We start from the raw sequence: 14931 nt of genomic DNA on the forward strand, positions 1-14931 counted from the left end.
AGCATATTCATAGGCCTTGCCCATTACCTGGGATAAGTAATTGACCTTCAGGGATTTGCTTGAGGTCAGATGTCACCTAAATTAGGTTGAATTTCATATTACAGTAAAACATGTTGTGTAATACACCAAATGAATAATATTATACTAGCAGAATATAGTTATATGATTACAAATAGATAAAACTTTAATTCTAAGTAAAATGTTTCTGTGAAGGCTCTCAGTTGTCCAGGTGGTTTCCATAGTAGAGAAGCTTGAATGTTCGACTGTTGAAGATTCAAGCTTCTCTACTATAAGTAAAATGTTCATTACAGCAAACTATTGCTATCATACTGGGTGTTGAAAAACTAACATAAATGTATTGTTTGCTTATGATGATACCGTCAGTATAAGAAGAAGTAAACTGATTTTTGCAGGGTAGAGAAGGGTCTGTTCCAGGGACGTCGTTCTTTTGAATACGTTTGATCTTCACTTATTGTGGGGTCACTTGCCATGTAGTTCAGCACCAGTTGGGACTATAAAGTTTGACTCATTCTGCATGCTACTAAAATTTTAAACCACTTCGCTGTAAAATTTAGTGGATAAAAATGATTTGAACAAATCTTTATTAATTCTTTCCCCTGCTGAGCTGCTCGTCTAGTGAAAATCACACAGTTTCAAATAATCAAATTTGTCAATTTCATGCTACATTTATATTATTCTGTTGATTCCTATCTGCCTCACTTTATATTTCTGACCTAGTTTGTGCAAAAGAGATTTGAGAAAGGTGGCAGACATTATAGGCCCCTCATTTTCATTATGTTTCTTAAACATATGTTTCTTTGCATACTATTGTGTTTGTGTGTATGTGCTCTATATTTATTCATTAACTTGTTTAAATATATGTCTTAATGTTTTACTTGTATGTTTTATTGTACAGCACATTGGGTCAGCTTTGGTTGTAGTAAAGTGTTTTATAAATAAAGATGATATTGGAGTGTTTTCCATTACATTTCCATCACATCACATCAGATATTTCAGGTTGTCAAGCGGGTCCATATATTTGTAGAGTATATTTGAAAGGGGGACTTAAAGACACTTAAGAATAGGAAATATTGCTATTGTAGATAACTATAGATACATACAGAAAGAATGTAAATATTATTCACCATCAGTCGAACTGCTTCATCTGTGACCATAAAACATCCATGAAATATAGAGTTTAAAGGTTGCTTGATCCTGATTGGGCCTTATCAAGGTTTGGGTTCATCTGTGCTGCCCTGTAGGAATTTTGCCTGTCAAGGGTGGGGGGCAAGATTTCCAGGGTGAGGGGGAAGATATCCGGGGTGGGGGGGGGGATATACTGTTACACCAGAAATGGATTCTGGATCAAGTTTCACGTTAAATAGCGTTTAAAGGATTATGGCAAAACTACTTCACAGATTCTCACCACATTTGCACAGATACATATTAAGCCATAGAAGACTCCATGGAAACTCTGGATCAAGTTTCACTTTATAAGCTTTAAGGATTACATCAAAAGTACTTCACGGATTCGCACCAAATTTGCACCATAGATACATATTAGGGCATGAAAGACTTTTTGGAGGTGAGCCACATCCACATTGGCGGACGTAAGAAATCTCAGATTGCACTTGTTGATGTTGTTTTTATTGTTTGTTTCTCATCGACTGTACAGTGATTGTGTTCCTTGATGCTGACACTGGTGTTTTGGTGCTATCTTAGAACCCAGTGACCGGCCTTGTCGGCTCTACCATGTCAGGACATTGGGGGAGCCAGTGGAACTGGCCTGGGTGGAAGGGAAGGCTACCCACATTTTCCAAGGCAGCTTTGAGTTTGAACGACTCCCCCTGCTACGACGCAGAGGGAAGCAAAGGGAGCAGAACAGCAAGTACACTGTAATCACCTGTAATTATTCTACCATGTCATGTTCTTATTTAAAATATAATGTTGAAGCTTTGGTCTACAAAATGCCGTTTGAAATGTCCTGAGTAAAACTTACAATACAACAGTGAAATGTGACAACATATTATAGGACATAAGACACACAAAATATTAATTATGGATAAATATGGATAGTGATTCCTTCAGTCTGTCAGCTTTGTCAAAGTACGGTGCTCATTCTACAACCCCTGGCAATAATTATGGAATCACCGGCCTCGGAGGATGTTCATTCAGTTGTTTAATTTTGTAGAAAAAAAGCAGATCACAGACATGACACAAAACTAAAGTCATTTCAAATGACAACTTTCTGGCTTTAAGAAACACTATAAGAAATCAGGAAAAATAATTGTGGCAGTCAGTAACAGTTACTTTTTTAGACCAAGCAGAGGGGAAAAAATATGGACTCACTCAATTCTGAGGAATACATTATGGAATCACCCTGTAAATTTTCATCCCCAAAACTAACACCTGCATCAAATCAGATCTGCTCGTTACTATGCATCTAAAAAGGAGTGATCACACCTTGGAGAGCTGTTGCACCAAGTGGACTGACATGAATCATGGCTCCAACACGAGAGATGTCAATTGAAACAAAGGAGAGGATTATCAAACTCTTAAAAGAGGGTAAATCATCACGCAGTGTTGCAAAAGATGTTGGTTGTTCACAGTCAGCTGTGTCTAAACTCTGGACCAAATACAAACAACATGGGAAGGTTGTTAAAGGCAAACATACTGGTAGACCAAGGAAGACATCAGAGCGTCAAGACAGAAAACTTAAAGCAATATGTCTCAAAAATCGAAAATGCACAACAAAACGGGAGGAAACTGGAGTCAACGTCTGTGACCGACCTGTAAGAAACCGCCTAAAGGAAATGGGATTTACATACAGAAAAGCTAAACGAAAGCCATCATTAACACCTAAACAGAAAAAAACAAGGTTACAATGGGCTAAGGAAAAGCAGTCGTGGACTGTGGATGACTGGATGAAAGTCATATTCAGTGATGAATCTTGAATCTGCATTGAGCAAGGTGATGATGCTGGAACTTTTGTTTGGTGCCGTTCCAATGAGATTTATAAAGATGACTGCCTGAAGAGAACATGTAAATTTCCACAGTCATTGATGATATGGGGCTGCATGTCAGGTAAAGGCACTGGGGAGATGGCTGTCATTACATCATCAATAAATGCACAAGTTTACATTGATATTTTGGACACTTTTCTTATCCCATCAATTGAAAGGATGTTTGGGGATGATGAAATCATTTTTCAAGATGATAATGCATCTTGCCATAGAGCAAAAACTGTGAAAACATTCCTTGCAAAAAGACACATAGGGTCAGTGTCATGGCCTGCAAATAGCCCGGATCTTAATCCAATTGAAAATCTTTGGTGGAAGTTGAAGAAAATGGTCCATGACAAGGCTCCAACCTGCAAAGCTGATCTGGCAACAGCAATCAGAGAAAGTTGGAGCCAGATTGATGAAGAGTACTGTTTGTCACTCATTAAGTCCATGCCTCAGAGACTGCAAGCTGTTATAAAAGGCAGAGGTGGTGCAACAAAATACTAGTGATGTGTTGGAGCGTTCTTTTGTTTTTCATGATTCCATAATTTTTTCCTCAGAATTGAGTGATTCCATATTTTTTTTCCCTCTGCTTGGTCTAAAAAAGTAACTGTTACTGACTGCCACAATTTTTTTTCCTGATTTCTTATACTGTTTCTTAAAGCCAGAAAGTTGCCATTTGAAATGACTTTAGTTTTGTGTCATCTCTATGATCTGCTTTTTTTCTACAAAGTTAAACAACTGAATGAACATCCTCCGAGGCCGGTGATTCTATAATTTTTGCCAGGGGTTGTAGTAGTTATTGTAATGTACACCACTTAATGAGTTGCTTGTGTTTGTAAATTCTTTGTCTAATCCTTTGAAATTTGATGAAAAAACATGCAGAATAAGGTCCACATTAAATATGATTATCTAGACACACATTATAACTATGCTATTTTGCAACTGCTTTTGTAATAACGGTCGCTGTTGTGATAATTATTACAATACCAATTTTAAATGCCATTGCAAGCAGTATTGTCAGTACATGTCCTTTATCAATTGTCTGATTTTGTTAATAATGCTCAGCGATCACGATGTTGGATAATGGAGAAAACATAATTATTGCTCTTTACAAATAGATACTGATTCATGTTTTTACTTGTCACAATTTTTTTAATTATTATTTTATTATTAGCACACCCATGAATGTTTTCATTTTTTTTTTAATAACAAATGTTTTATTTATGTTTGCTTTTGTAAACCAGTTGGTACATTAAAAACACTCTGTTTCAACAGATTGCAAAGCGTTTTCAGGAGTCTTGGAAATCCAGTGTGGCAGAGGCAGAGTCCATTCTCCAAGAAAGAGCCAAAATGGCTTCTTCCATTTCTGCCTTCATAGATAACGCCTTCCATGTTGGCTCCACAACGGAAAAAGAAAACAATGTCCATCTCACCTTTCCTCCCTGCACTTCTCCTGTATCTGCCTCTCTTGAAACATCGCACATGACCAATGGATCTGTTTCATCCCTGATAACTCCAACAAAACCAAGCACTTTAAAGAAACCTTCTGGGAAGAAGAAACCAAGTAAATCCTCAAAGGACCCTAGCCGTAAACACTCTAAAAAAACATTGCACAAAGGTTTAGACCAATCACAGAAAGATACTGAAGAGTGCCCATATTCTGACCTTGATTCAGTCCCTAAGATTTTGTGTCCCAAAGCACTTGAACGTCAGCCCAAACTTATCCAGACTCAGCCGACAGCCCAAGCTGTCAAAGAGGTAAAGAGGCAGCCAGAAACACAGAGTGGTCTGTGGTTCAGCAAATCAGGCAAAGACAGGCGACCAAAAACAACCAGTCCAATGCCAGACCGTACACTTTTTAGTAAGGTGCCCTCTAAGAAAAAGAACACATCGTTTGTCAGTAAAAAGAGCCTCATTTCTAGTGCCTGCTCCACCTTTAGTGCAGCTACTGGGGTCAAAGACCAGTCCAGATCATCAGACAAACCAAATTCACCACTTGAGCACTTGGTACAATTAAACAGCAAAAACAATCTGGCTGTTAATGGGCCTTTAATTAATTCTGGCAGTCTGGTAGACCAATCAGAACTGTCTGACAAGCCTAAGTCCCCGGACTCTATTGAGACTGATTCGTGTGGATATTTAAAGGGCAGATATACTCCAGTTAGTGATATAACAGAGACCGTGAATGGCACGCTGTGTGATCAGTTAGGTAGCCTGAATGTCAAGAAGACCTCAGAGTCCAGTTTCAGGATCAGTTTTGATGACCAGTCCAGGATTCCACAGAGTGCAAAGAACATCTGTCAAACAGAACATTCTGGCATGGTAGTCAATAAAAAGGTGGGGATTCCTGAGCAAACAGAAAAAAGCAACAAGACCCCAAGCTCCAGTTTCAGTGTTAGCACTAATGACCTCTTCTCTAACATGTGCAACCAGCCTTTTGTCAAATTAATACGAAATGACCTAAAGGGTAGGATGATCCAAAACTCCAGTTCAACCATTGTTCTAACTGACCAATGTGCATGGACAGGAGGTGAAAAGGGTTCTGACACTAACGTGAGTAAAGTTCCCCCAAAACAATCAGACTCAACAGAAGGTATGGTTGGCGTCTCAATAAAGCAGCCTGACACTTCAGAAACAAAAGTGGTCTCAGAAAAGTTAAAAACTAGTAGTAAAAATGGTAGGACTAGTATTTGTAATAACTCACTGGAGTCATTACAGAAGGAAATTGTCAAAGTCTCCAATACAGAAAGCACGACTGACGATGAGTTAAGCAACCTGGAAAAAGAAAGTTTGCCGCTGTCAGATGTAAACCCAGCCACAGTTGCGTTCTCTTCATCTAGCCAATCAGAATGTTCAGATGATAATCCCATGCCTATTTCCAACCTAATTAGCATAACCTCGGACCAGGTGTGGGACTCACAGGAAAAAACAGCAAACCTCCCTCACACTAGTCACAATACATCTCCTGTGCAGCCGCGCAGGAATTCACCACCGAAGAATGCTCATGTACCCACTGTTCCTGAAGCTCAGACATCTGAAAATGTCAAGAAAGCTGCTCATGAATTACCAGAAAGTCCAGAGGAATTGAATAAAGTTGTGCTCGAACAGCCTTCCCACCTCCCTGCTAGTAGTCAACTGATGACCAGAGCTTTTGAGACTATGCAGGAGGTTGAACAGAAGAGGCATCAAAAAGCTCTCAAGGTTGCTAAGCATAAAAAACTGTTGAATCCTTCGAGAAAAACAAAGGGCACTGTGTGTGACTCTGCAGAGAGTCACACTTCAAATCCAGCCACCAAACTGGACTGTTGTACTAAAATCAAATGTCCAAAAGCTGATATTTGTAAGAGTGTCGACAATGATCAGGACACTGTTTCCAGCTGTAGCACTCCCCCATTGTTGTCAGTAAATTGTGAGTCAAATGTCTTTGAAAGTGACGTCAAGAGTGAAGATGAAGACTTATCAATTTCAACAACGCCACCAATGGACTTCCTACCCCTCACATCTAAAGTAAAACCTAAGAAAGAAGCTCAATCCTCTAACGTATGTTCCTTATCCTCACCTTCTTCACCTTTTTCATTTATTCATGACTTTAAAAACATGGAGGAGATTTCTTTACAGTCCGTTTCAAATGAACTTGATGGGAAGCCTGTGCCATTCAGAACAGACAAAAATTACAAATTCAGCACATTTCTCATGATGCTGAAAGACTTGCATGACACCAGAGAGCGGGAGGGGTCCCCTTTAGAACTGGAGATTGGGCCCCCGAGTGCCCATGTCAAAGAGGAGCCTTTAGTGATGCCCAAGGAGGCTGCCTCTGCAGCTCATAGTGAAAAGGTTAATGAGAAATCCAGTTCATTTCCAAAAATTGAAATTTCACACACTGCAAGGCGCAGAGTTCAGTTGTCCAAGAGGCCCTACAACAGGAAGACTTCCTCTACCGGGTCAAGAAAGAAAACCAACTGCAAAGTGCCTTCTTGTCGTACCCGGTCTGGACCTGGTTTCCCAGGAATTACTTATTCGACGGAAAAGAATTCCTCAACACAAGCCCAGGTCTTTATGGATGTGCAGGACAACACCTGGGAAAGACAAGGTGGATGTGATGAAGACGGCCTTGGGGGTGAAGTGGAAAGGTTTAATGGCACAACAGAGAATTCACAGAAGATGGTGCTTTTGGAGCAGAAGGGCTCCGACACTATGCTGTCCTCTGAAGAAATCGCGTGTCTGGAACGGACAAAACCCCTCGTTGTAGATTTGACTGATGCAAACATAAGCTTTGTACACCACGCCGGAGGAGGCAAAGAGGCACCAACAGGTGAGGATATTTGAAATTAGAGTGTTGTCGAAATAGTAATGTGTATACTAGGCCGAAGACGTCTGTATTGTATAGTTGAAGTTGTTTTATTTTCCCCTCTATAAAACACTGCAATGAAGTTGAAATGAAAGTCCAGATGTGCATGTAGTGTTGAAGGGTGGACACAGAGTGGGACTTCCCGAAAAACAAAGTTGAGAAATTTTAGCCAGAGTTTGCTAGATGGTACATGGGAGACTTGAGCCTCCATTTAGTCTGTTTTCCTTATGAAAAAATCTTCTCTATTATACTTGATCATGAACCTGTATAACTTGTAGTGCAACAGACAAATGTTACACTGTGCACATTTTCTCCAATCACAGCCAAAGAGTAGCTCCTTGAGAGATGTTCCCTCAATAGTCTACTTACGTGGTCTCTCACTTTCACTGAACACAACATAGACCACAATGGAAATGCGTTTTTTTGTGTGTGTGTGTGTCTGTCATCTGTGGAATGTTGGACGAATTGAATGGATGAATGTGAATTGTGTGTGTTGCATTCTATGGAAAAGCTGGACTTTAAAATTAAATCAAAATGAAAACATTCAGCCAGAGCACGTGCCCATTCAAGATTCAAAGCTTTTTTTGTCATATGCACAGTAAAGAAACATGTTTCCCTGTGCAATGAAATTCTTACTTTGCTGCCCACACTGGATGCCCAAATATATATATAAATAACTAGGTATAAAATATCTAAATATAAGTGGAGGGAAAAAAATATCTAAATATAAGTGGAGGGAAAAAAAATGAAATAACATAAAATAAGCATGCTGGTAAGAACAATAGAATATAACAAGCAATGTAATAAAAATGTAATAATGTTATAAAAAGACATATACACTGTAAGAAGGAAAATATAAAATATGCTTGTGTAATGGCCTACATGATATGTACATGATAGTGCATCAGTGTGCAACATTCACTGTTTTGTGCAACATTCAGCAGTAAATGGTTTCGTGCAATTTAGTGCAATTGAGCCAATGGATTCAAGTTAACAGGTATTGTAGTGCAATAGAATAAAGTGTCCGTAATATAGTAAAGTGTCCAATAGAAGATAAAGTGACCAGTGATGGGGGGCTCTGTCCTTAAGGGGGGGTGTTCAACTGTTTAACAGTCTAATGGCTGTGGGAAAGAAGGAGTTCTTGAACCTGGTGGTTCTGCATCTCACAGTCCTGAACCTGCGGCCTGAGGGGAGGAGTGTGAATAGTCCATGTTGGGGGTGAGTGGGGTCTTTGATGATGGAGACAGCTCTCCTGTGGACTCTGCGGTGGTAGATGCTCTGCAGAGAGGGTTGTGGGGTCCTGGTGATCTTAGTCCTTATCACTCTCTGCAGGTGTTTGTGGTCCCACACAGAGCTGCCATACCACACAGTGATGCAGGTGGTCAGGACTGACTCGATGCAGATGTAGAAGTTGCTGAGGATCTTGGGTGCCATCCCAAATTTCCTCAGCCTCCTCAGGAAATACAGCCGCTGCTGAGCCTTCTTCACCACCTGTGTGGTGTTGGCTCTCACTGCGGTATTGTATCACTTCCTGTTCTGGAGCACAGCAGTGTTTTGCTGTATCTGTTAGCTGTTTAATCTGTGCAGTTAGATCAATCAATTTTTTTTATATAGCGCCAAATCACAACAAACAGTTGCCCCAAGGCGCTTTATATTGTAAGGCAAGGCCATACAATAATTACGTAAAAACCCCAACGGTCAAAACGACCCCCTGTGAGCAAGCACTTGGCGACAGTGGGAAGGAAAAACTCCCTTTTAACAGGAAGAAACCTCCAGCAGAACCAGGCTCAGGGAGGGGCAGTCTTCTGCTGGGACTGGTTGGGGCTGATGGAGAGAACCAGGAAAAAGACATGCTGTGGAGGGGAGCAGAGATCAATCACTAATAATTAAATGCAGAGTGGTGCATACAGAGCAAAAAGAGAAAGAAAGAAGTCTATAGCAGCATAACTAAGGGATGGTTCAGGGTCACCTGATCCAGCCCTAACTATAAGCTTTAGCAAAAAGGAAAGTTTTAAGCCTAATCTTAAAAGTAGAGAGGGTGTCTGTCTCCCTGATCTGAATTGGGAGCTGGTACCACAGGAGAGGAGCCTGAAAGCTGAAGGCTCTGCCTCCCATTCTACTCTTACAAACCCTAGGAACTACAAGTAAGCCTGTAGTCCGAGAGCGAAGCGCTCTATTGGGGTGATATGGTACTATGAGGTCCCTAAGATAAGATGGGACCTGATTATTCAAAACCTTATAAGTAAGAAGAAGAATTTTAAATTCTATTCTAGAATTAACAGGAAGCCAATGAAGAGAGGCCAATATGGATTAGATTTAATTAGAAATTAGATTGATCTAGTTAACTAGATAACGATTTGTTTCACAGTGTAATCTTCACATGCCTTAACTAAAGCACTCCCTCTGCTGAATCACCTCTAAATTATTTACACATTATTCACTTTGTGTGTTTTTAGGAATCTGATAGCTTAGCGCAGCTGCTAGCTCTTAGCCGGTTTAGCATGGCGGCTTCTCCTGTCTCTCCCGCACTTTTCTGCTCTGGTTGTGAAATGTTTAGTTATTCCTCAGCCTCCTTTAGCAGTAATGGTATTTGTAACAAGTGTAGCTTATTCGTAGCTTTGGAGGCCAGGCTGGACGAATTGGAGACTCGGCTCCGCACCTTGGAAAATCCTACAGCTAGCCAGGCCCCTGTAGTCGGTGTGGACCAAGGTAGCTTAGCCGCCGTTAGTTCCCCTCCAGCAGATCCCGAGCAGCCAGGAAAGCAGGCCGACTGGGTGACTGTGAGGAGGAAGCGTAGTCCTAAACAGAAGCCCCCCTGTACACCACCAACCCGTTCACATCTCTAACCGTTTTTCCCCACTTGGCGACACACCCGCCGAGGAACAAACTCTGGTTATTGGCGACTCTGTTTTGAGAAATGTGAAGTTAGCGACACCAGCAACCATAGTCAATTGTCTTCCGGGGTCCAGAGCAGGCGACATTGAAGGAAATTTAAAACTGCTGGCTAAGGCTAAGCGTAAATTTGGTAAGATTGTAATTCACGTCGGCAGTAATGACACCCGGTTACGCCAATCGGAGGTCACTAAAATTAATATTGAATCGGTGTGTAACTTTGCAAAAACAATGTCGGACTCTGTAGTTTTCTCTGGGCCCCTCCCCAATTGGACCGGGAGTGACATGTTTAGCCGCATGTTCTCCCTGAATTGCTGGCTGTCTGAGTGGTGTCCAAAAAATGAGGTGGGCTTCATAGATAATTGGCAAAGCTTCTGGGAAAAACCTGGTCTTGTTAGGAGAGACGGCATCCATCCCACTTTGGATGGAGCAGCTCTCATTTCTAGAAATCTGGCCAATTTTCTTAAATCCTCCAAACCGTGACTATCCAGGGTTGGGACCAGGAAGCAGAGTTGTAGTCTTACACACCTCTCTGCAGCTTCTCTCCCCCTGCCATCCCCTCATTACCCCATCCCCATAGAGACGGTGCCTGCTCCCAGACCACCAATAACCAGCAAAAATCTATTTAAGCATAAAAAGAAAAAATAATATAGCACCTTCAACTGCACCACAGACTAAAACAGTTAAATGTGGTCTATTAAACATTAGATCTCTCTCTTCTAAGTCCCTGTTAGTAAATTATATAATAATTGATCAACATATTGATTTATTCTGCCTTACAGAAACCTGGTTACAGCAGGATGAATATGTTAGTTTAAATGAGTCAACACCTCCGAGTCACACTAACTGCCAGAACGCTCGTAGCACGGGCCGAGGCAGAGGATTAGCAGCAATCTTCCACTCCAGCTTATTAATTAATCAAAAACCCAGACAGAGCTTTAATTCATTTGAAAGCTTGACTCTTAGTCTTGTCCATCCAAATTGGAAGTCCCAAAAACCAGTTTTATTTGTTGTTATCTATCGTTCACCTGGTCGTTACTGTGAGTTTCTCTGTGAATTTTCGGACCTTTTGTCTGACTTAGTGCTTAGCTCAGATAAGATAATTATAGTGGGCGATTTTAACATCCACACAGATGCTGAGAATGACAGCCTCAACACTGCATTTAATCTATTGTTAGACTCGATTGGCTTTGCTCAAAATGTAAATGAGTCCACCCACCACTTTAATCATACCTTAGATCTTGTTCTGAATTATGGTATGGAAATTGAAGACTTAACAGTATTCCCTGAAAACCCCCTTCTGTCTGATCATTTCTTGATAACATTTACATTTACTCTGATGGACTACCCAGCAGTGGGGAATAAGTTTCGTTACAGTAGAAGTCTTTCAGAAAGCGCTGTAACTAGGTTTAAGGATATGATTCCTTCTTTATGTTCTCCAATGCCATATACCAACACAGGGCAGAGTAGCTACCTAAACTCTGTGAGTGAGATAGATTATCTCGTCAATAGTTTTATATCCTCATTGAGGACAACTTTGGATGCTGTAGCTCCTCTGAAAAAGAGAGCCTTAAATCAGAAGTGCCTGACTCCGTGGTATACCTCACAAACTTGCAGCTTAAAGCAGATAACCCCTACGTTGGAGAGGAAATGGCGTCTCACTAATTTAGAAGATCTTCACTTAGCCTGGAAAAAGAGTCTGTTGCTCTATAAAAAAAAGCCCTCCGTAAAGCTAGGACATCTTACTACTCATCACTAATTGAAGAAAATAAGAACAACCCCAGGTTTCTTTTCAGCACTGTAGCCAGGTTGACAAAGAGTCAGAGCTCTATTGAGCCGAGTATTCTTTTAACTTTAACTAGTAATGACTTCATGACTTTCTTTGCTAATAAAATTTTAACTATTAGAAAAAAAAATTACTCATAACCATCCCAAAGACATATCGTTCTCTTTGGCTGCTTTCAGTGATGCCGGTATTTGGTTAGACTCTTTCTCTCCGATTGTTCTGTCTGAGTTATTTTCATTAGTTACTTCCTCCAAACCATCAACATGTCTATTAGACCCCATTCCTACCAGGCTGCTCAAGGAAGCCCTACCATTAATTAATGCTTCGATCTTAAATATGATCAATCTATCTTTATTAGTTGGCTATGTACCACAGGCTTTTAAGGTGGCAGTAATTAAACCATTACTTAAAAATCCATCACTTGACCCAGCTAATTATAGGCCAATCTCCATCCTTCCTTTTCTCTCAAAAATTCTTGAAAGGGTAGTTGTAAAACAGCTAACTGATCATCTGCAGAGGAATGGTCTATTTGAAGAGTTTCAGTCAGGGTTTAGAATTCATCATAGTACAGAAACAGCATTAGTGAAGGTTACAAATGATCTTCTTATGGCCTCAGACAGTGGACTCATCTCTGTACTTGTTCTGTTAGACCTCAGTGCTGCTTTTGATACTGTTGACCATAAAATTTTATTACAGAGATTAGAGCATGCCATAGGTATTAAAGGCACTGCGCCGCGGTGGTTTGAATCATATTTATCTAATAGATTACAGTTTGTTCATGTACATGGGGAATCTTCTTCACAGACTAAGGTTAATTATGGAGTTCCACAAGGTTCTGTGCTAGGACCAATTTTATTCACTTTATACATGCTTCCCTTAGGCAGTATTATTAGACAACATTGCTTAAATTTTCATTGTTACGCAGATGATACCCAGCTTTATCTATCCATGAAGCCAGAGGACACACACCAATTAGCTAAACTGCAGGAATTGAATAATCAGGTCCCATCTTATCTTAGGGACCTCATAGTACCATATCACCCCAATAGAGTGCTTCGCTCTCAGACTGCAGGCTTACTTGTCGTTCCTAGGGTTTGTAAGAGTAGAATGGGAGGCAGAGCCTTCAGCTTTCAGGCTCCTCTCCTGTGGAACCAGCTCCCAATTCGGATCAGGGAGACAGACACCCTCTCTACTTTTAAGATTAGGCTTAAAACTTTCCTTTTTGCTAAAGCTTATAGTTAGGGCTGGATCAGGTGACCCTGAACCATCCCTTAGTTATGCTGCTATATACTTAGACTGCTGGGGGGTTCCCATGATGCACTGAGTGTTTCTTTCTCTTTTTACTCTGCATTTAATCATTAGTGATTGATCTCTGATCCCCTCCACAGCATGTCTTTTTCCTGATTCTCTCCCCTCAGCCCCAACCAGTCCCAGCAGAAGACTGCCCCTCCCTGAGCCTGGTTCTGCTGGAGGTTTCTTCCTGTTAAAAGGGAGTTTTTCCTTCCCACTGTCACCAAGTGCTTGCTCACAGGGGGTCATTTTGACCGTTGGGGTTTTTCCGTAATTATTGTATGGCTTTGCCTTACAATATAAAGCGCCTTGGGGCAACTGTTTGTTGTGATTTGGCGCTATATAAATAAAATTGATTTGATTTGATTTGATTCCTCATGTCCACTATCATCTCCTTGGTCTTGTCTGTATTGAGAGTGAGGTTGTTGTCTCCACACCACGTCAACAGACTGTCCACCTCCCTCCTGTAGGCCGCCTCGTCTCCGCCAGTGATGCGTCCTATCATGGCGGTGTCGTCAGCAAACTTGTTGATGGTGTTGTTCGGGTGGGAAGCGACACAGTAGAAGATGGGGCTCAGGATACAGCCCTGTGGGGTCCCCATTTTGGTAGTGATGGTGGCTGGCGTCCTTCTCCCGATCCTGACAGACTGTGGCCTGCCAGTCAGGAAGTTGAGAAGCCAGTCACAGAGAGAGGGGTGACGTCCGAGGGCTAACAGTTTCTGGGTGAGTTTGTGGGGGACGACTGTGTTGAAGGCAGAGCTGTAGTCGATAAAGAGCATCCTAATGTAGGAGTCCTTATTTTCCAGATGAGAGAGGGAGATGTGAAGGGCGGCGGCGATGGCGTCTGATGTCGACCGGTTGTGTCTGTAGGCATACTGTAGTGGGTTGTGGTGTCTGGGATGCTGTTATGAATGTGAGACAGTATCACTCTCTCGAAGCACTTCATAATGATTGAAGTGAGTGCTACTGGCTGGAAGTCATTCAGACAGGATGGGGGGTTCTTCTTGGGGAGGGGGACAATGGTGGTGGTCTTGTAGCATCTTGGGACGATGCATTTCCTGAGGGAAAGGTTGAAGATGGCGGTGAGAACATCAGCCAGCTCGTTAGCACATACTCTGAGGGAATGTCTTGGTACATTGTCTGGCCCAGCAGCCTTCCGGGGGCGAACGCTCCTCAAGGCTTTGTGTACCAGGGCTGATGTGATGACTGGTGGGGGGGAGGGGGGTTGAGTGGCCACGGTGTGTCTGTATAAGCGAAGTGCGCATCGCATCTGCGCATGCGTGGGTCAACCGGAGGCGAAAAACCAAGCTACCACACTCACACTGCTCCCATTGAATTTCGTATACAGTAGCATTAGCGGACTGTAAAAGTTAAGGCTTTTACAGGGATTGTTTCAAAGGCTTTAAGCCTTAAGCGACACATACAATAATGACAGGGGCGCATTGTGCTGTTTTCAAATGCTTGAACGGAATTTATAGGCTTGAAAGTTGGCTGAAAACACACGATTGCAAACCTCCGCCGAGTCCAAACAAAGACGGAAAGAAGAAGAAATGTGGTCATAAACCTCCGTTCATTCTACACAATTTCGCCACAGAAAAGAAAGTTCCAGAC

At 41.6% G+C, this 14931-nt stretch overlaps 1 protein-coding gene across 1 annotated transcript in view; it reads left to right on the forward strand.

Moving 5' to 3' along the window:
• LOC117516991 (histone-lysine N-methyltransferase, H3 lysine-36 and H4 lysine-20 specific-like) overlaps positions 1–14931 on the forward strand; it is a 134715-nt gene that overhangs the window by 38169 nt on the left and 81615 nt on the right. Inside the window, 2 exon segments of the mRNA XM_034177885.1 lie at positions 1723–1895; positions 4281–7317. Of these exon segments, the coding sequence (XP_034033776.1) occupies positions 1723–1895; positions 4281–7317 (3210 nt within the window).

This window comes from Thalassophryne amazonica, chromosome 9 (genome assembly GCF_902500255.1).
Source record: "Thalassophryne amazonica chromosome 9, fThaAma1.1, whole genome shotgun sequence".
NCBI lineage: Eukaryota > Metazoa > Chordata > Actinopteri > Batrachoidiformes > Batrachoididae > Thalassophryne > Thalassophryne amazonica.